The following is a 23,063-nucleotide window of genomic DNA, read 5'->3' as shown; positions in this document are numbered from 1 at the left end:
TAGGCCTATTATCTTTACATGGTATACAGTTTTATTACAAGATATATTATTACAAGGACAAACAGTATTATTCTAGTGTATGTTGTTTACATCCATTTGACCTCACTGACATAGCTGTTGTTACTCCGAAAATGTTTTAAATCCCGGTTGTTTTGAAAAGGGCCTGTTAAATATAGTTTATGTCTTTTTATAAGTTCATTTTCACAATTGTTCTCTGGACTACAACCATGGAACCAGTTTGCACAATGGTACACAAACAACCCACTTTGCACGAGACAGTTATAGCGCATTAGTAATATCTGTTTGCACGAGACAAACATCTGAACGTGACGCGCGCGGCATCAGGGAAGCTCAGCCTGAGATGACGTCAGCCGTGCGTACACACACAGCAGGGCCCACGGCCAGAGCTGCAGTCCGAGCAACGATGGAGGGAATATAACGACCTTTTTTTTATACGTTATCAGGTGCGTTTGCAACATTCTGTGCATTCATTTTGATATTTCTCTTATTTATGCTGTAAAATGTGTTTGACTTTCAAAGGGCGACGCTTGCTTTCCGCAGTGATTCAGGCGTTGTGTTTATTCTGGTGCGGCGCGCGGACATAGACATTTTTGATTTTATTGCTATGGGGCGCGGATGTATTGTACTCATATTGATATATATGCCCTGGATAATTCAGATATAAATATGCTGACCACAACGCGTTTCTTCTTAGTCATTTGGGTGCCGCGTTTTAATGCATCGCATCATAACCCATCCCGTTAAAAATGAGTCGTGACGCGCGAGTTGTACGTAAAAATGATCATCCGTGATGGGCAGCAGGTGATGCCTCTTACTTTTCTTGTTTTTAATCTTTCCCCCAGACCCTAAAAATCGACTCTGGTGGTAGCCTATACGATTCCCTAGTTAATGTCTGGAAGGATGGAAATACAACTAGGATCTCAGTCACCCCTTATTTTGATTTATAGAAACAGAGCTCTGAGTTTGAGTCACCTCTTGATTAATAAACAAATTACATTTTGAGGTAATTTCCATTTTAAACTACTTATACTTCTACTCCACTACATTACAGAGGCATAAAGTGTTTACTAGATACTTTACAGATTTAGATGAATACAAAATCTATACAAAATGAATTCAAAATCTAATAAGTTATGAGATATAATGTAATCATCACTTTAATGTTGCAGCTAGTTAAGGTGGAGCTAACTAGCTGCAACGTTAAAGTGATGATTACATTAATGCATCAATGATGACAAATAATCCTGTAACATAATATATAAGTTTCTGAAATTGGCCATTCTGCATAATGAGTATGTTTACCTTTGGTACTTTGAGTATATTTTGATAAATGAAAATAACAAACATAAGGTCAAATACTGGTGGAAGGCCCCTGGGCTTTGAAATTAACCTGTAGATTTTTGTGATGAGTTTGACGAAAAGCAACATGTAGTCAGCACAGGTGAAATATGATCTCGTTTCTTTGTTCCGGTCAAAACTCAGGCAGCCGCTGAGATTTGAATAAGCCTCAAACAAGACAGAGGTTTTTCAAGGTAACGCCCAGCAGATGGACTCAGCTCATGTTATAACCGACAGGATCATAACATTAAAGTTAGGATGAAAACTCAGATTTCACCAAGTACATACAGTATTTTGTAATGTATTTACAAGAATATAAACTTTCTGCTGACTTTTGTTTGCTACCCCCCAGGCACTGCTACATGTCCCTAACTTCATCTGTTATCCAGGAAGTATTTAAGTTGCTCTGCTTTCTCCACAGGGAATCAAAAAAAATGGAGGGGGCAAATTTGTGAGTATATACCTCTCTATTTTTAACCAAGAAATAAGTTTATACAGCTCATTTTAGGAAAGCACCAGTCCCAACATTGGTCCAATCTCTGCATCATTGCAGTGGCTACTCCCAAGACTACCTTGACCGCTTTATCCAAAGTCAAGACTCATCTGTGGTGAACAAGTTCCAGCAGAAGTACTGGAAAACCAAACAGACGCTCATTAAGGTCACAGGGAAGAAAGAAGACGAACATGTGGTGGCGTCAGATGCAGATCTGGACGGCAAGCTGGAGGTGAGGAGGAAAATGAAAGTGTTGTAGTTTTACTGCATGTTAAGTAACTCAAGGAACAGAAAGTCAGGCCGCAGTTGCATCACAGAAACATTAACAAACACTGGAGCTACTTTCCCTCTGGCAGACTCTGCAGTGACTAAAATGGGTTTTTGATTCACGCGATGCCCGTATTTGCTTGAAGCTTAAAACGTACATTAGGCTGCCTCTCCTAATCCCCATCATCTATGCCTCCATTTCAGGAGTGAAGTGATTTTAAGGCCCGAAATCGATACCTCATAAAAGCCAGAACATCCCGCCTGAATTTAGACCAGGGACTTGATAAGCACTGTGATAAACTGGATAGTTACAAATGTACACACCAGATCACAGCTCATGTTTTCAAAAGCTTTGATGTGACATTTTAAAACTTCTATTTTGACCTCATAGCACTGCATCACAACCACAGTTGTAGAAATAGCTTAAAATCAATAAAGTATCATAGACGTAAATCAGTTATTTGTCTTTCTAAAAATAACTCATAAGAAACAAGCTGTACTGCGCAGATAGAGACTTCATATTCAGACAGTATACTACACAACAAGTCTTACTTAACTTAGAATAACTTCCATAAGGATCAGGCATTTGGTGTTTACGCTGATTTTCTTGTAATGTGCAGGTCTTCCATTCCATCCAGAGAACATGCATGGAGCTGCTCAAGGTCATCGAGCAGTACCAGAGGAGGATCTGCTGTAAGTATTTGGTGGAAATAGAAACTCTAAGATATGAGCAGTACACAAAGGATGCAAGTTTGTATTCTAGAAAAATACGTACTCCATCAAATGCTTTGTTCTAGAGTTGCAGCATGTAAATATTATATCTCATTTATAAGAGTCGTTATTAACCAAGGACACAAAAACTTGAATGTCCATCTGTTACGCTTCATTAACTTGTCATAGAGAACAATGTCCAGAACATAAAACACCATTGGAAATATTTCAATTAAAAACTACATTTACCATATCTACTGTGTAGTTCTTTCCCAAGAGGAGAATGAGCTGGGTCGTTTCCTGCGCTCCCAGGGCTCGCAGGATAAAACCAGGGCTGGAAAGATAATGCAGGCCACTGGGAAAGCGCTCTGCTTCTCCTCCCAACAGAGGTAGGCAACACACAAATCCTTAGTGTGTGTTTGACATATGTACGCCACACCCTCATGAAACATCCAGATAATTCATAAGAAAGTTACAGCTGAACTGGAAAATTGTTTTATATAAAAGGTCTTTCAACTTTATCACATAAAATCCCAAAAAGGATTAGGGAGTGTCTTATTTGTCCGACTATAATCCCAGAGTTAGGTATGCTAGGAACGTCTCACCAACAGGATTTGAATAATCTTATTAAAGCAGAAGAAGTTTCCTTAACAATTGATACACACTCACTCTTACAGAATTAGGATTGAGTTTGGTAACGCTTTACTTGAAGGTATCTACATAAGAGTGACATGACACATGACGGTGTCATGATACAGTCATGACACATGAACCCTAACCATAACTTGTCATGACAAAACTGAATGACACTTACTAAAAGCGTTATGTCATGAAAGTTTATGACTTGTTTAAAAATATTTATGACACGTTCATGACAGTGTCATGTCACTCCTATGTACATACCTTCAAGTAACCTTGAGTTTATTTGATTTCTGAATCTGTCATAATCCGCTTACTAGAAAAATGAGGCAAACCAACCACACATAATGATAAATAATATTCAAGTGTTAAAGTGCTCATATAATGCTTTTTGCCTTTTTCCCTTTCCTTTAACGTGTTATACATCGGTTTTGTGCATGTTATAGGTTTACAAAGTGAAAAAGCCCAAAGTCCACCCCAAAGGGACCTTGAAAAACACTGTTCACCAGCTGCTCCAAACAGCTCTATTGTAGTCCAGCCTTTACTTCTGTGACGAACGTGCGCCACTTTGTAACACGTTATACTGCTCGGCTAGCTGCTAGCGCGGCACGCGCTCATACTCTGCAACTGACAAGCTGGCAGTGCTTACGGCACATGTGCGACTCCCAACAAAGATCGTATAGAAGTGAGATGTCTCACTCTGTAGCTAAAACAGAGAGCTCAACACACAGGGTGAAATGAGGAGCTCAAGCGATGTGCAGTACAACACAAATATGGTGTTTTTTGAAAATTAAACCACAGCTATTGTGATACCCTGAGAATACTGGCAAATAATTACAAACAAGTGTGATCAACAGGTTTGGTAGCCTCTGTGTGCTGCTAGTGATTTGGTTTCTGCTGGTGTTTCTTAAAATTAAGATTACTACATTTGTTTAGTTTGCTTTGTTTGTTTTTTTTTACTGAAAGGGACAAATACAAGTTGGTTAAACTGATTCTTCCAGGGGCCTTTCCTTGACTCTACTATTTGGATTTGCAAGACACTGCCAACCCTTTGCCCTGCTGGGGTTGGAAGAGCATTTTCCTTTCAGACTTCTATATGTATTATGCATTATAAAAGGCTAAAGGAGATTTTAATGCCAAACCTGCTGCACCTTAATACTTAATTTAAACTACATCCTGTACAGATTGGCTCTGAGGAACCCTCTGTGCCGTTTGTACCAGGAGGTCGAGACATTTCGCTATCGAGCGATCTCAGACACGTGGCTGACAGTGAATCGAATGGAGCAGTCCAGGACCGAATACCGTGGAGCGCTGCTTTGGATGAAGGACGTTTCTCAGGAGCTGGATCCAGATACTCATAAACAGATGGAGAAATTTCGCAAGGTTTGTCTGTCACACAATACATGAAGCAGAATCAAAGGTCAGACCAATGAAGCTTTTCACAGCAGACATTTTGACATGTCAAAACAGAAAGCACAGGTGTAACTAATAACATAAATAATAGTTCCATTTCATGTAGTTTGCCTTTTTTGGTGCTCTGTGGTATTATTTGCACCTGTGCTTCTCCTGTGTGTGTGTGTATATATATATATATATATATATATATATATATATATATATATATATTATATATATATATACTCACGGCCACTTTATTAGGTACCCCATGCTAGTAACGGGTTGGACCCCCTTTTGCCTTCAGAACTGCCTCATTCTTCGTGGCATAGATTCAACAAGGTGCGGAAGCATCCTCAGGGAGTTTGGTCCATATTGACATGATGGCATCACACAGTTGCCGCAGATTTGTCGGCTGCACATCCAGATGCGAATCTCCCGTTCCACCACATCCCAAAGATGCTCTATTGGATGAGATCTGGTGACTGGGAGGCCATTTGTACAGCGAACTCATTGTCATGTTCAAGAAACCAGTCTGTGATGATTCCAGCTTTATGAATGGCGCATTATCCTGCTGAAAGTAGCCATCAGAAGTTGGGTACATTATGGTCATAAAGGGATGGACATGGGCAGCAACAATACTCAGGTAGGCTGTGGCGTTGCAACGATGCTCAATTGGTACCAAGGGGCCCAAAGAGTGCCAAGAAAATATTCCCCACACCATGACACCACCACCACCAGCCTGAACCGTTGATACAAGGCAGGATGGATCCATGCTTTCATGTTGTAGATGCCAAATTTGACCCTACCATCCGACTGTCGCAGCAGAAATCGAGATATCAGACGCAACGTTTTTCCAATCTTCTATTGTCCAATTCGTATGAGCTTGTGCAAATTGTAGTCTAGTTTCTGTTCTTAGCTGAAAGGAGTGGCACCCGATGTGGTCTCTTGCTGTGTAGCCCATCTGCCTCAAAGTTCGACGTAACTGTGCGTTCAGAGATGCCTTCTGCCCACCTTGGTTGTAACGGGTGGTTATTTGAGTCACTGTTGCCCTTCTATCAGTCGAACCAGTCTGGCCATTCTCCTCTGACCTCTGGCATCAACAAGGCATTTCCGGCACAGAACTGCCGCTCACTGGATGTTTTTTCTTTTTCGGACCATTTCTTGTAAACCCTAGAGATGGTTGTGCGTGAAAATCCCAGTAGATTAGCAGTTCTGAAATACTCAGACCAGCCCTTCTGGCACCAACGTCATGCCACGTTCAAAGTCACTCAAATCACCTTTCTCCCCATACTGATGCTCGGTTTGAACTGCAGGAGATTCTCTGACCATGTCTACATGCCTAAATGCACTGAGTTGCCGCCATGTGATTGGCTGCTTAGAAATTAAGTGTTAACGAGCAGTTGGACAGGTGTACTAATAAAGTGGCCGGTGAGTAGTAATATAATTATAATATATTTAATTGCCAGTGTACCGATATTATATATATATATATATATATATATATATATCGGTACACTGGCAATTAAAATGCACTATATTTGAACACAATATAATACAAAAATTTGACAATGAATTGCGCTTTTGTTAAATGAATGTAATGGTTATTACTCAGCTTGCAATATCAATCAATATAAAAAAATTCTGGCCAGAGCAAAATAAAAATGGAAGAAATGTCAAAAACCTGCCAACACAGTGTGTGGGAGAAAGGTAATCTATTATGTCTGCTCCAACAAGTTATCAGCTATAGGACTGCAACTAGTTCTTCATCATTAATTACTCTGTCAATTACTTTTTCAATGAAATATTTGGTCTGAAAAAATGTCAGGAAATTGTGGAAAACGTCCATCACAAGCTCCCAGAGCCCCAAAGAGACGTCTTCATATGTCTCATTTTACCAAAACATATTCAGTTATCAAGGATTTCAAAATATCATCATCTAACTGAGTAATTGACTAGCCAGATTTTCTTGCAATACCTACGGCCACACAAGCAGCACAAAGCGGGTAAAGACTGTACCAAAAGAATGCCACTAGAGGGCAGGACGCACCAACAAATGTTCCGTTGGTTCAAACTATTTTGAACAAATCAAGAACCCAGCATGCTTTTTTCTGCCTACACTTCCCTTCACTGTTCAGACCGGTGTTATACAGAATACTGCGTGCTTATCTTCAGTTGGGACATTTTCTTATCCATTACATATCTCAGGTTCAGGCCCAGGTGCGCACTACCAAAACAGGCTTTGACAAACTGAAGAATGATGTCTGCCAGAAGGTTGACCTGCTGGGAGCCAGTCGCTGCAACCTCCTCTCTCACGTGTTAACCACATACCAGGTATACCACAAATCCCACTTGTTTGCATACACTCCATTGATCTTAAATAGAGTGTTTTCATTGGCTCTACCACATGGTAACGCAAATAAGGAAGACAAACATGAAGGGAACAAAGACACTGCATGGAGACTTAACTGTCAAGAGTACAGATGGTCTGATACCATTTTTTGCATCCCAATACCGATACCTGAACTTGCGTATCGGCCGATACTGAGTACTGATCCGATACCAGTGTGTCATATATCTTATGTTTTAACAACTGTATACTTCTATCCCTGTATGGATGAGATATGATTTCTATCTTTGTTGTTGGTCTGGCTCAGGTTAAACTCTTTCTGAAAGATGAACAAACCCAAACAATGAATGCCACAGAACTTTCTTTTTTTATCCAGTTTGACAGTCAATGATGATGGAAAAAGAACATAAACTAATTGAACATAGTTTTCTTTAGGGCTTTATTATGTGGTTTCGGATTGTTGCAAAAACTCCAGTACTTCCCGATACAGAAACCAGCGTTTTAGGCAGTATCGGAGGCGATACTGATATCGGAACATCTCTACATCAGACCACACGAGGAGACACGAGAATAAAATGAACTGAATAACTTTAACTGTGACTTGCTGAATATGTGGCCTCTGCTTGTTTTGCCATTTCAGACAACACTTCTGCACTTCTGGGAGAAGACATCCCACACTATGGCGGCCATTCATGAGAGCTTCAAGGGCTGTCAGCATTATGAGTTCTCCACACTTAAGGTCAGAGATCCTCTTGACCTGTACAGATGATATCTAAATTCAAACACTGCCAAAGTAGTTCTATAGCTTGAGAATGGGCCAATACCTCTGATCAGTGACCTGGTTATTCTTTCAGACCTTACAAGGCCCCACTGGCAAGCTGGCTAAGAAGAAGGGAAAGAGGAAAATTAAAGCAAATGGCGCAGATGGAAAGTTAGCCGAGAACACAGACGACCCGTGAGTTATCTCATCTTTATCTTTCCTCATGCAGGTAGACCAAACACGTGCATGCCAATGGTAAAAAATGAGAGTATGTTTATAAACACTGACCCAGGCTGGGCTGAATTTAAGTTTTTCTACACAACTGCTGCTTTTTGTGTAAAATGTTAAACTGATCTTCTGTTTGTCATATCTACAGACTCATCTCACTAGCAAATGAAAGCACCAGTGATAAGACCAGAGAAGGTAAAAGAAAACATGTTATTATAATAGTAGTTCATCCTATGGTAATACATTTAGTTCATTAATTTTACAAAAATAGTGAAAAATTTGTTCCCGGAGCCCAATATGACGTCTTTAAAATAGTTTGTTCTGTCTGACAAAGAGTCAGAAACTCAAAGATATTTAGTTTACAATCATAGAAGCAAATATTACAATTTGACATTGACTTTGGTTATCAGAATAGTTTCTGAATAATCTTTTGCTAATCGATTAGTCGTTTCAGCTCTTGTTCATTTAGAAATATCAAGATTCCTTAAACACATATACCTACCATTTATAAAAGCAAAGCAATACAGAATACGAATGCAGCTTTTTGGAAAATGTTAAGATAAACGTAAGTGGCTAAAAGAAATCATCGCTAATGTTACCATATTGTTATTACATAATTATGCATTATTGTTTAAGTTCTCTGATCAACCTGCCTGGTCACTCTAGGGAATGGAGATCATCTCTCTGCCTATCCAGAGTTAGAGGGAGAGGAGAAGGACAGCATGGCCTTACTGAATGAGATCCTGGGCAGTATGTCTGTGGATGAGGACGACTTCTCTCGAGAGTGGACGGATGTGTTCGGAGACACCGAGGAGGGAACGAGCGCGGCATCAGGCAGACAAACGGAGACCCAGCAAAAGGAAAACTCCTTCTTTCTACCATCTCAGCTGTTGGACCAGAGCACAAATAATCTGCATTCTTCCTTCTCAGGTCAGAACATACTACTGTGTGTGCATTTGTCCTTGTGTGGGCCAGATAATAGTGAACCAGAGAAGATAGGTAGGTAAATATAGGTGCAAGATTAAGCTTTTTGTATCAAAATGAGACCACAAGGTTTCCACCATTCTCTTCTGCTTAAACATCTTAATTAGCCACCAATACCCTTATTTAATGAAGAACTTAGGAGAAAGCAATATGCCTGAAAACTAAATAAGTTTGTTTTTCCATGAATAAGTGCATTAACAAATGCAAAAGAAATTGCTGCTTTGCCCCAATGTAGCCAATTATTTCCATACAGAGAGAAATGTGGCTTTATCAAACCCATGTCTGTGAATGTAATAGAAAGAAGGCTATAATAACATGGCATTTAGTTTTGCTTACCCGTAGGTAATTGCCAACAACTTTCCATTTCATCCGGGCCTGGGCACTGGCTGCTATTGGCCCGTCTGGTTTTGTTGATTTGGTTTTGCTGGTTTCCAACTTGAAGGGTTGTGAGTAGCCTCGCTATTTAGCTATAAGAGACGTGAAACCCTACTGTATGCATTTCCCGGGTGAACTCACGAAGCTGACATTTCAGTGCAGCATAACAGGTCTGACGCTAATTTGAATCGAATAAAGCTAGTGGTTTAGAATGAGTGTGACAGTAAACTATAATTCCTGCATGGTTCAGAGCATAGCATACACATTCCAGGGATTGAGAGCAGGTTGAGGAGAAGCATACGCTCTATAGGCTCAGAGGCAGGCAAGATGGTGATTAGATTTGAAAGGGAAGCTAAGAATCCTGCCGGTCAACAAAGCACACTTGGGCACAATCTCTGCCTTTAAAAAAAAAGTTGTCAAACCATATATTCAACCTGCTTTCATTTAATTAGTATCAAAGCTTGAAGTCCAAATTACAGGACCACACAGCAGAAACAATCACAATAGAATTGTCAACCGAATTCAATCAGGACTGCACAAAAATTCACAGAACTTGGTGAACGTATTTAACGATTTTAAATCACTGAATGAGCATAAAGCCAATTCAAGCGGTCATCAGTCTGTAAGTGCAGGAAGGAGTACACATGGACTAGGACTGCAAGTAGGATAGTAGTTTAAAGTGCAAATCACTTTTGGCAGCATTCAAGGAAAACATCAGGTATTTACTGAAAACAAATTTAACCTTTTTACCTATGTGCTCACAAAACCTGTCTTGCATTTACCCATTCACATTCAAATTAATTTTGCAGTTGCTAAACCACTATGTATTAAATGGAAAAAGCGATGCAGACTTTAAGGGCAGTTCATTAAACTAATCTGGGGTACTGGGCAGGAAGAACCTTGTTCAAGAGGCTGACCTTGAGAACTTAAGGACCGGAGGTTTTGGGCTGTTATCAAAGATCTTGCAGGAAGAACTGCGAAGGTGTAGCACTTCTCAGATTTTGGTGACATGGCGGAGTGGTCAAAGAAGTCACTCGTGCAAGAAGCATCACATGAGCAGCAGAAACCAGAGCTCTTAACCTCCATTTAACCTAAATGTTGGAGATCAGAACAGGCAAATCCTGGAAAGAATCTGGTTCAGAGTAAAAGAAGAAAAGAAAGAAAGATTTTAACCATACGGTCCAAACAGCCAGATTGAAAGAAAAATGGCTTTAGACCAAGAATGTAAAACAAATCTAGGCTAGAACAAATCTTCGAGAAGGAAAACCTCCAGAGCCTCATGAGTCAAGCACATTCAGATGCATCTTGTAAGACCTGAAGCTGCAGTTACGCTCAAAGCTTTTAAACTAAAAACAATTGAAAACATTTCTTAAGAACTTTGTCAAAAAAGGTTTTATTCATTCAAAAATGGTGTACAATAGTGTGGTGTACAATAAAGACCACACTAGTAGAGGAGGCTGGTACTGAAATACCATGATGTACTAAAATACCCAGAGGATTTAAAGGGTTATTTGGTCCTTTAAGCCGGCTGGACCCATTTGTTTGATTCCGGAGCAGATTGTTTGTTACAAAATTCAAAAATCAACAGCACATTCCAGTGTCTGCCTTGGTGGGGTTTAGTGTTGATACATTCTGCATTTTGTGGATACACAAAGGGATAAAAGCTAAATAAATTTCCCCAAAAGACCTCAGAGTTGTAATTGCAACTTCTGGCCTGTCTCTACCACTAATAATGTCAGATGTGATTTTGCTGTGATAAATGTTTTGATTACTGCTTTTTGTGTGTCTATTACACAACATTCTTCCACATCAGCAGTGTGTATGAAGAGTGTGATGGTTTATTTGTTGGACCATGCTCCGGCACATTAAGCGTGCCCAGTCGATTAATTTAAAAATCTGCGTCTCCATTTTCAGATTGGGCCGGGGTCATTTCACAGCCTGTCGCCCAGGCAACAGAGCCCTCCTCTGGAGCCAGTCAGAACCCTTCTAAGCCAGCAGTGAAAGGTAGGACAGCGGCAAATGAGTAAAACAGATAAAAAGACTTAAAAAGAAAAACACTAACTGATTCAAAGAGACGTGTCCAACTGCAACCTGTGTTTATTGGTCTTTAAAGAATTTGTGGGTTGTTTCCATTCATAATGTTGGATACCAGCCAGATGCAGTCTTTTACAGTATAAAAAGGAAGTGTTCATATTTTTAGCAGTGTCTCTGAGTGACATTAACTCAACTTAACTCATTTTACAGAGAAAGCAGGGATGTCCAAAGATCTCTCAGCGTGGTTCAACCTATTTGCCGACTTGGACCCCCTCTCCAATCCCGATGCGGTCGGCAAAACTGACACAGAGCACGAACTTCAAAACGCATAGTTGTTCCTCAGTGTCATGGTGAAATATGAAAAATGACATCTTTATAAAGCAGAATATACTGTAGCTGCCAGTGACCAGAGACAACTCTGAACACACACACACACACACACACACACACACACACACACACACACACACACACACACACACACACACACACACACACACACACACACACACACACACACACACACACACACACACACACACACACACACACACACACACACACACACACACACACACACACACACACACACACAGAGAGAGAGAGAGAGCTGAAGCAAATATTGTGATAACTATTCAGTTATTTCAGTAATTCTTCAGGCAAATAATGCCAAATATTTTTGAGGATTTCCTGATTTCTTTATCATATGTGGAAGTAAACTGAATATCTTTGGTTTCTGGACTATTGGTCAGACAATACATTATAATATGAAATAATAAGAAAGGGCATTATAATTTCATCTAATAGACAAAACCGGTAATTATCATAATTAAAACAATCAATAGTTGGATCTTTTTCTTGTTATAACAACATATATAAAAAGCACTATGAGATAATAAAAAGATACTTTGAAATGTTATAACAACTAAACTTAGTCTGCAAATAGGCTTGAACATTGTAATAACATTTCATATCAGTAAAGTATCTTATTATATGAGAAATACAGGATCTTGTTAGGACAAGAGAAATGTTCTTGTTATTACAAGGAACTGATTTTTTCTCATGTTGGCACCATTATGCTGCTTTAAAGTGTTCCACTAACGACTACTAGCAGTCGATTTTTTCTTTGTAAAAGAAAAGGATCCTTTACAAGACAACGATAATAATCCTGTTCCCCCTTTACTTGGGTTAAATATTTAATGTTTAGCATAGATACCTCATTATGACTTTGGAACAAGAAGCCTTTGACATTGAGCTGCCTTGGAAATCTGTATTCTCTAGAAGCATTCATGCTTTATTTCTGATTCTCATTACTAAAGACTGCACACAGGGAACACGAACACCAGAAAGAAAGGCATCAAAGATCACAGTGCAATAGTTCACGTGTTTACAAAATACAGTAAATGTTGAGCAATGGAGTAAAAATACATTTTTCTGCCATTGATCTATTTAACACTAAGCACTGACCAGAATTATTGGCAACTTTCACACCACATTTGAACAGGTGAACAGAGAGCCAAGAGGTTTCCTATTTATTATTTATGTCGCAAAATAATTTAAAAAGCATAAAAGTATTTGTCTACTCCTTTTGAATAGATTCCAGAAAAATACACATATCATTCAATTATTACTGCATGGTGCATGCCTTGTTTTGTTATCCAGTAAAAAGTGTGATTGAATGAACAATGCTTTTATATTAACGTGAGATTTTTAATCAATGTGTTTTGCCATTTGTATTTGTTTAGCTCAGTTATTGTCTTTAATGGGAAATATATGCAGTTTTCAGAGCCAAACTAACTGGAAAGTTGGGATAATCATGAAAATACATACAATATCATGTGATACAGATTTTGACTACAATGCTGCATAAAATGAATATACAGGTAAAAGCCAGTAAATTAGAATATTTTGAAAAACTTGATTTATTTCAGTAATTGCATTGAAAAGGTGTAACTTGTACATTATATTTATTCTTTGCACACAGACTGATGCATTCAAATGTTTATTTCATTTAATTTTGATGATTTGAAGTGGCAACAAATGAAAATCCAAAATTCCGTGTGTCACAAAATTAGAATATTGTGTAAGGGTTAAATTTTGAAGACACCTGGTGCCACAAACTAATCAGCTGATTAACTCAAAACACCTGCAAAAGGCTTTAAATGGTCTTTCAGTCCAGTTCTGAAGCCTACACAAACATGGGGAAGACTTCAGATTTGACAGCTGTCCAAAAGGCGACCATCGACACATTGCACAAGGAGGGAAAGACACAAAAGGTTATTGCTGAAGAGGCTGGCTGTTCTCAGAGCTCTGTGTCCAAACACATTAATAGAGAGGCAAAGGGAAGGAAAAACTGTGTCAGAAAAAGGGTACAAGCGATAGGGATCACCGCGCCCTAGTCAAGATTGTGAAAAAAAACCATTCAAAAATGTGGGGAGATTCACAAGGAGTGGACAGCTGCTGGAGTCAGTGTTCAAGATCCACCACCAAGAGACGCTTGAAGACATGGGTTTCAACTGCCGCATACCCGTGTCAAGCCACTGTTGACCAAGAAACAGCGCGAAAAGCGTCTCACCTGGGCTAAGGAAAAAAAGAGCTGGACTGCTGCTGAGTGGTCCAAAGTCATGTTTTCTGACGAAAGCAAATTTTGCATTTCCTTTGGAAATCGAGGTATCAGAGTCTGGAGGAAGACAGGAGAGGCACAGGATCCATGTTGCCTGAAGTCTAGTGTAAAGTTTCCACCATCAGTGATGGTTTGGGGTGCCATACCATCTGCTGGTGTCGGTCCACTCTGTTTCCTGAGATCCAGGGTCAACGCAGCCGTCTACCAGCAAGTTTTAGAGCACTTCATGCTTCTGCTGCTGACCTGCTCTATGGAGATGGAGATTTCAGGTTCAACAGGACTTGGCGCCTGCACACAGCGCAAAATCTACCGTGCCTGGTTTACGGACCATGGTATTTCTGTTCTAAATGGCCAGCCAACTCCCCGACTAGCCCCATAGAAAATCTGTGGGGTATTGTGAAAGGAAGATGCAGAATGCCAGACCCAAAAACGCAAGAGAGTTGAAGGCCACTATCAGAGCAACCTGGGCTCTCATAACACCAGGCAGTGCCAGAAACTCATCGAATCCAGCCACGCGCATAATGCAGTAATTGAGGCAAAAGGAGCTCCAACCAAGTATTGAGTATTGTACATGCTCATATTTCATTTTCATACTTTTCAGTTGGCCAACATTTCTAAAAACTCCTTTTTGTATTAGCCTTAAGTAATATTCTAATTTTGTGACACACGGAATTTTGGTTTTCATTTGTTGCCACTTCAAATCATCAAAATTAAATGAAATAAACATTTGAAGCATCAGCTGTGTGCAATGAATAAATATAATGTACAAGTTACACCTTTTGAATGCAATTACTGAAATAAATCAAGTTTTTCAAAATATTCTAATTTACGGCTTTTACCTGTATGTATGTATGTATATTATTTATATTATTATATATATATATATATATATATATATATATATATATATCAGAGTAAACGCCTTAATCTAAATCATAAAACAATATAGAACCTCATAATTATCATTTGATTCCTTATAAATTATTGATTGTGAATTTATTTTGTTGCAACTCAGCCTAGTGTCATATTTTATGTGTAAGCCATGTGGAATTTGTTTATACATTTAAAATCATAACCAAATACATTGATTGCCTTACCTTGACTCCTATTTGTATATTAATGCCATGCTTCTGAATATTAAAATTATTAGTCCATGTGTCCGTCTGTAGCCTTTGAAAATATTAAATACCAATCCAAAAAGTGACTTTTTGTTTTCTTTATTGAAAAACGCACACAAGATCTACATAAAAATGCGTAATACACAGGAGAACTGAATCATTGCCAAACATAGCAACCATTTCTTAACTGCACTGCACAATGAGCTTGTGAATAAAATCAGAGTTAGTATGATTGAAACTCTTGGAGCTACAAGCAGAAGAGAGTATTTCAAATTAATTTTTGTGAAATGTGAATATTGTTCATATTTGCGTTTTTGTGGGCACGTAGCTTAATAAACAAATATTTTGGAATGAAACATTTGCTAGTTTTATTCTCCCTTTCAAAGTTTAATTGTTCTAAATCAGTCATGTATTTTTGTTTAATGTTGTGGGGATAAAACATCTGCAGGCAACGTTGGGGCATGTCTGGTTGGATCTGAATATTGAACCAAACTGTGTTACACAAAAAGATTTAGTGTACCTTTACTTCAAACAAAAATCAATTGCACACTCATGTTCTGATTGTTTTAACTTACAAATTGGTCTAAAATAAAAATAGTGATTATCTTTTACCTTCCAAGTAAGTGCTTAGGCTTGGTTCAACGAGTGTTTATATGTCGATGAACTGTTTATAAACTATAAGAAATGCAAATAAACATTCTGCATCTGGCACAAAAATTGTGCCTTGTGGGTCCCAAATACATCATAGGCCTGGCATTGCTATGCAGATTGCTTTGGTACATATTTAACAAAGGGGTGAAACAAACAACATATTTGTCAACTTCTTAATTTGGAAGGATGTAGCTTATGTAGCTAGTTCCGCTTGCAAGAGTACTCACGGTTGACTTATGCAACTGCGATCTCTGGAATGTGTCATAGCACCTGAAACTCTAACCTGAACAGGTTAACGTAAAAGTCATCGGTCACAAGATGTGACACTAATCGGTTCATTATGTCCATAATAAACTCCCTTTCGAGGGATAAAAAAAAAAAAAAAAAAAAAAAAAAACAAAAAAAAAACATTTCTTTAAAAGAATGGAATATCTTTCTGTAGAGGAACGTTATAAACACTAGGGAAAGGCAACAATGCAAGTACATTCCACATGACCTGAGTTATTGTTATGTATAGTGTGGGGCAATAAAACAGGGCAATGGGGGAGGTGTGCTCTTTGTGATTGGTTATTTGGTCATTGACAAAGCTGATATTTGCATTTTGTATTGAGCTAACCAAGTTTTCATAGTGATCAAACTAGAAAAGCTGTAGACCTTGTGCTACAAATATTTTTAAATTAAAAATAGGCCCTGGCCTGTATCATTCTGAGCCAATGGGTCAACAAGTGCAAACATTGTTGTTAATGCGGGGCAATGTATTCTGACTGTAAGACATCCTGATATGCTAAATACATGAATCGAGCATTTCCCATCCTGTCAAAAAGCTTATGCATAGATGTTAGCTCGCTAAACACTGAACAGCCAATAAGCTGGTTAGATAACATGAAAAAGCGTATTATTTTAGTTAAGAGTTTTCCTTTTTAATTTCATCTTAACTGAGAGAAAAACACAGCTCACCCTGTATCAGGCTTAGCTGAGGGGCTGGAGCTACAAGAACAGGTAGAAAGACTTGCTGCTGGTTTTTGCCTTGAAGAAAGTCTCTGACCAAAAGCTAGCTAAATGAAATAGATCTTGCACAGACTTGAGTGTGCAGATGTTTTTCTCATTAATTAAATCGTTATAAAACTGCCGGTGCCACTGAACACTATCATTTGAGAAGTAATTTCTTTTCTTTTTTTTTGCAATAGAAAGCAAAGCTGTTTTTGTTAAGGGTGTTGTCACGGTACAGACGAGAAGGCTAGGTTAGTGATGGGTAAAGGGATGCTGTGCCCAAGGTCAGCCCTCTTAAATCTGGACGACAATGACCAAGCAATCAAGCTTCCTACTTTGAGTATGTCATTTCTAGACCTTGGGCACTCCCTGCTGGCTAACGTTAAGATTAACGGAGTGCAAGGATTTTTTTTGTTTTTTTGTTTCTTTTTTTGTTTTAAACCATACCACCTGACTAGCTGTAATGTTTCAGCTGTAGGTGGTTTGGTTATGAATACCTGAGAACTAGCTGGTGAGGAGAACTTGTGCTGCGCCATCTTTCCCTACATCTTTGTCGGGGCTCTGGCGGTCTGTGCTGTTGTCTATGTTTATGCCTGTGCTTGTGTTGGTGCTCCAGTCAGCGGAGGCCGGAAAAGTAGCTAGTGGTGCAGTTGGCAGAGTTGGGGTCAACTGAGGCCCTGGGCTGTCGGAGGAGCAGGACGAGGGAGAGACGGGGGAGAAGAGGGAGGAGCAGAGGAGTTTGACAGGGCAGAAGGCAGAGCCCCTGGGAATGAAGTTCACCTTGTTTTTGTCAGGGCACGAGAAGAGAGGGAAGCCTTTTGATGTGCCAGACCTGAAGACATAAAGAAGGCTGAGCTCAGTACCTTTGCTTGTTTTATCCTATTTACATGACTGTATTGATTAGATGCAAGGTGTTTATCCTACACAGAAGTTTTGCCCTCAGCTACGATGCTAATAAACTTGGTATTTTTGTTGTACTATCCTCCCACAGGATCTCAGAGTCCATGAAATAGTACAGTAAACTTCATCTATTGTTCATTTTAGTGGTGTGCAATTCAAAACTTGTAGATTGTAAAATGAAAAAAATACTTACACCATCTCCTCAAACACTTTGACCCTCTCACAGCCCTCTGGAGGTTCCCGTTTAAACATGTAGCTGTTGTTAGGCTTGGGAGATGTGGCAAACTTGGGAAGAGGAGAACTGCACAAACTGTCTGGAAATACCGTAAATAATATAACATAGGAAAAAGGAAAAAAAACACAGTTAGGACACTTAGGAGCTGCAATGTGCTTAGAGTAGGGCTGTGTATCACTGAAGATTTCAAATACAAGTTTCTCTACTGCTACTAAATCAACACGGTTTTCAGTACTTTGTTATTTGGAATATTAACATCCTATTTTACAACGCTTTTTTCATTGAGCAAAAGAGGCCAAACTTCTAAAATATTAAAACACAAAGTTTCCATAGAGGCACTTTGCTGAAATAAAATACAATCTATGTAAAACTGCCAAAATTCCAATTTAAATAAAAACAAGAAAGAATATTCTAAGCAAGAATTTGATGCCAGCTTTCCTTAACAAACCAAAAAGTATATACCGTAGGGTCAATACCTTCTCAAAAGCTTTTAGTGTGAAGTGTTGTCCATGTCTCTTTGTCAATGTTTTTTAGGACCAGAGAACAATCTATGCAACTTAAGTGACCCTTTTGAGACGCATGCAAGTAACAATTGACCAACAAAATACTCAAAACTAGAATAGAAAAGTGCAAACAGCAAATAAATGAAAAAATCCTTATAGCCTACATTTTCTTTAAAGAATACATTGATTTTGTATTGCACTCCTATAACAATGTTAGACTCCAGCTGAAAGTTTATTAACCCTTGTTTTGTCTTCCCGTTAACCCTGAACTTGTCCTTCCAGGTCAAAATTTTATATTTTTGGGGGCTTTTCTGATGTTTTTGTCATTTCTTTCTGATTTACTTTTCATTTTTTCCATGCATTTGGTTCTTTAAAAAAAAAACCTGAGCTGGTTTAATCATAGATTTTACACTTATTCTTGGAATTCTGGGTAAAAAAAAAACTAATTTATATCAAATTATACATACACTTTTAGTTAAAAAAGTTAAGATCAAAAGGATGTTGAGTGGATCACAGATGGAATATGTCAAAGTTTAGTCCGGATACGGTTTTGAAAAATAATTCAAATTCTATAAGATTAAATAAAAACACCCAAAATGATGAAAGTAATCATTAATTTTACCTGAAGAACGCTGCATGGAATCATCCATGTTATTTTTGGGCAATTTGGTTGAAAGAAATCTATATTTCTGATAAAAAAACACTTTGAAAAGGGTCAATTTGACCCAAGGACAACACAAGGGTTAAAATTGATGCAGCAGAATTATCACATCTATTTTATTCCACGTCTTCGCTCTTAAAACCTTGCCCCTACATTACCCATAGTCCAACTCAATCACTGACAGTTTGATCAAAGTTTCAGATGAGTTATGCTACCTGAAGTAGTAGAGGTTAATGCAGCCTCAAGTAGCAATGTGAAGTGGCCAACAGAGGTCTGATAAGCTCACTTGTTTCAAACCCCCATATTTTTTAATTTTGTAACATCACTTGAGGCAACGTATATGATGTGTAAAATCAGGCATAAAGTGGCATCTGTCAAACAAAAAGCACACCTTTGTCGATTTCCTCTGCAGAGCATGGGCTTCCATTAGGGGAGTGAACGTGGTCAGAGCAGCAAGGGCGGGGCGACGGGCTGGAGTCACCACTTGAAGGGGCCTGTGTGTCCGTATCACGCGTGTCCCCACTGCTGCTGTAGTGATGCAGAGGGAAGGGTGCGCGGCGGCCATCCACCACATCCATGGCCTAGAGGTCAGAGTGCAGAGGAGGTGGTGACAGGTCATGCGTTTACGTATATTGATCCTACAATGTCAGAGTGGTGATGCTTAGCACCTTCTTTGAAGAGAATCATAACTCAAAGCTTACATTCAATCACCTATAACAAGCAACGTGTCCTTGAACATCCCATGCTCACTCACTGGACTATGTCATTCTGGGTTAAGAACATCCTAAATCTAATAATGACAAACTGAAAAGCCTTTGGTGTGTTTGTCTGTCTTTTTAAAGGGCAGTTGGAAAACACCATACCAGATGGTAATATACTTGACAGTAGATGACTAGTGTGATGTGTGCAGAGCGTTCTGCTTTAGCACAACAGATTCAAATGGGAGAGCAGGAAAGAAAAAGTGCTTGGTGTACTGCAGGCTGTAAATCTGTAGTGGTAGGTATTTATTAGAGGTGTTGAAATTAATCAAATAACTGATGCATCGCAACGTGGACATGGACAATGCTGCATTGATGCAGTGGCCAACCATAATCGATTATAGCGCAATGACGTCGCACGTTAATTTTCCTGTCTCGGCATGAACATGAAAAATAACATTCTCAGTAGCCTAACCAGTTTCATCTGTACCTATGACAGACTCTAGTCTCATCCGGTTTTCATTTACCTGACGTCAGTCGTGTCACACAAGTCTTGCCCTCTAAATATCGAGATATCTAATCAAAGACATGCTAATCTTAATCAAATCAGGAGACCAGTTAAGATTCACACCTCTAATGTTTATATAGGTGTTTAAACTGTGTGTGTGACTTTCTAAGAGGGACGTTTTACAGACCTGCCAAGGTTCAGTACCCCACAGATTTACGGGTGTCCTTGTCTCTAAGCGATTTAATTCAGTGAGAACACACACACACACACACACACTTTATTTCTATCAAGTTAGCTTGCAAACTTACAGATTAAGTGTGCAGGCTATATATGTAGCTCCTTTTTAATTAGCTGCATTGATTGTATTTCATTAATACACTTTGATACAATTTTGTTGAAAATTATGCTGTTCTTTTCACCAACAGAGATATTTGATTGAACAGAAATTCCTACTCATAATTATTAATAGGAAGCTAAAAACTGCTCAACCCTTTGCTGGTGTGTGTACACATTCCTACCTGTATGCCTTGCTCCCAGTCCTCTCTGATAAACACATTTTCTAGCTCGTGGCTGATGCCTTCCACACTGCTTGGCACCCGGCATATGAGGGATTTTGGCACAGGGATGGTTGACAGGGCCGATGAAGTTCCCTTGTACTGAAAAGACAGACAAAAATAAAAAAAAGTGTGAAAAATGATGTACACTCAAATAAATCAGCTCACAATTCAGATCAATTGTGCAATTAAATACATAATACTGCAAATGTCTGTGACACTGAGATCTGCTCGCGGCATTGAATCGTCACTAAGCCAGTTTTATGAGGCGGTTAATGGGTTAGGGCGCGAAGTTTAATTACATGTTACTGAAGTTGGATTAAATATCATAGGGAACAAAAACATAGCCATGATTGTGATATGCCACATGTGGGTATGGGGCAAAGCATATCACAGTTTTTGTTAATATTTCCACAGTGGTTGATGTGTACTGTTGCTGGGCATCTGTTAATGAATGAACTGCAAACAAGGACAGGGCATGCCCAGACACATTCCCCTACTCCTTTTGAATGAACTGACCTCCTCAGTCAAATACAGTGCAACAAACGTCATCATAAACCTGGATAATGACCACATATGGCCTATAAACAAGCCTAAAAGTCACATGCAAAAACGTGAACTAAAACTAAACAGGCCAAAATGTAATTGTATCAGTGATTACTGTTAGGACCGTTAAGCTAACGCTAAGTTAGCACTGTCATTTGTTGCCATAGCAAAACCCTGAGCTGTAGCAGACAGATGTGATACACTGTATATAGCCAGGCAGTTAATTTTGAGATTGGTCATTTATGAGATCGTATTTTTTGTACGATCTCATAAATTGTGATTATTGTGATTTTCATATTATTGTGTTATTGTGATTCTCTTGTGAAGATATTTATAATATAACTTCCCCCAGCTTGCCTATGGTCCCCCACTGGATAGAAATGGCGATAGGTGTAAACCAAACCCAGGGTATCTGCTCTGTCTTTGAGAAAATGAAATCTTAGATGGGCTGATCTGGAATATTACTGGAATTACGTAAAGGGGAAAGGTTACCTCCCCCTTCTCTGCTTTGCTCGCCCGCAAAATTACAAATCCCATTATGGCCATGCCAAGACCAGCCCTACAAAGCAGCTTGATTGGTTGGGGTTTGGCATTTGACTTCAAGTGGTTAAGGTTAGGAGAGCTGATTGGTCAGCAGATGGGACCTGTACAAATTACGCTACCTTGCATAAGCATGGACGCCTGGCCAATAAATGCTATTGAAGGGTGGGTCTTGGCCATAGTGTAGTTTGTAATATCGCTGCCCGCCCAGAGAATTTGGCCCGCCCATGAGAAAGAGAGAGACATCATAGCCAGTGTTGCCATGTCCGCTTATTCTAAGCGACTTGGGCTTGTTTTTTGTAAAGTCGCTTACAAATTGGTAGTCGCGGGTTGCGGTTTTTTGGGCTTGTCACTAAAGTGTGGTTGCTTATTTGGGCTTGTACACAGCTTGTCTTGCCGGCCGCTGATCCCGCCCCTTTCCCCATAAACACTATAGACAGCAGCGTTATTTCCCACCACTTCCTGTTCTAATTGGCTCTGACCCAGAGGAAACGAGTACAACAATCAGAGGCAGAGCAGGGCAGTTTGTTGTTTCTGGTTAGGAAAATGCGCGAGTAGCGACTAATGGTGAGTGTACTGTAGGAGAGTTTTTGGAGGAATAATGCCCGGGATAAAGTGGGTGAAATACGGGAAGAAATATAACAAAGACTGGGAGAAAGAGAAAGGAGGAAAAGAAGGATTCAACCCGTCGTGGGGAACAACTCAAAATCACTGTGAAAAAAAGTGATTTCAAATCCCATCAGTTCTAATGTTAAATAATGTTAAAAGGTGGTTTAACTTACTCCTGTGGTCATATTGTCTGAAGCTCAGGGGGAGAAAATAAATAAACTCTAGCCTACCGTGTGTACAGTTTACCAATCTGTCAACATGGATTGTAACACAGTTTAATTTATTTTTCTCTTCCAGGATCTTAGGGGGGCTACGTAGAAAAAGTCGCTTAT

General features: G+C 39.2%; 2 protein-coding genes across 4 annotated transcripts in view; one reads left to right on the top strand and one right to left on the bottom strand.

The window, feature by feature from the left end:
- Positions 1-356: 356 nt before the first annotated feature.
- On the top strand, positions 357-13,006 carry ica1 (islet cell autoantigen 1). Its single transcript, XM_032519678.1, has 13 exons — positions 357-464; positions 1,781-1,810; positions 1,913-2,084; positions 2,740-2,812; positions 3,096-3,219; positions 4,654-4,852; positions 7,073-7,198; positions 7,855-7,953; positions 8,069-8,169; positions 8,351-8,397; positions 8,869-9,132; positions 11,476-11,565; positions 11,806-13,006. The coding sequence occupies exons 2-13, from the start codon at positions 1,794-1,796 to the stop codon at positions 11,925-11,927; spliced, it is 1,434 nt and encodes a 477-aa protein (XP_032375569.1). The 5' UTR covers positions 357-464; positions 1,781-1,793; the 3' UTR covers positions 11,928-13,006.
- Positions 13,007-15,751: 2,745 nt separating this feature from the next.
- The window catches only part of glcci1b (glucocorticoid induced 1b), a 23,346-nt gene continuing 16,034 nt past the window's right edge, over positions 15,752-23,063 (bottom strand). For all 3 annotated transcript variants that reach the window (XM_032519677.1, XM_032519675.1, XM_032519676.1), the window contains exons 6-9: positions 21,001-21,138; positions 19,668-19,857; positions 18,071-18,191; positions 15,752-17,809 (exon numbers count right to left, since the gene is read on the bottom strand). In XM_032519677.1, coding sequence (XP_032375568.1) covers positions 17,482-17,809; positions 18,071-18,191; positions 19,668-19,857; positions 21,001-21,138 — 777 coding nt within the window. In that variant the 3' untranslated portion in view covers positions 15,752-17,481. The remainder of the gene's footprint in view (positions 17,810-18,070; positions 18,192-19,667; positions 19,858-21,000; positions 21,139-23,063) is intronic.

This window comes from Etheostoma spectabile, chromosome 6 (genome assembly GCF_008692095.1).
Source record: "Etheostoma spectabile isolate EspeVRDwgs_2016 chromosome 6, UIUC_Espe_1.0, whole genome shotgun sequence".
NCBI classification, from domain to species: domain Eukaryota; kingdom Metazoa; phylum Chordata; class Actinopteri; order Perciformes; family Percidae; genus Etheostoma; species Etheostoma spectabile.
The sequence above is the reverse complement of the archived record's forward strand: the minus strand, read 5'-3'. Positions and strand labels throughout refer to the sequence as shown.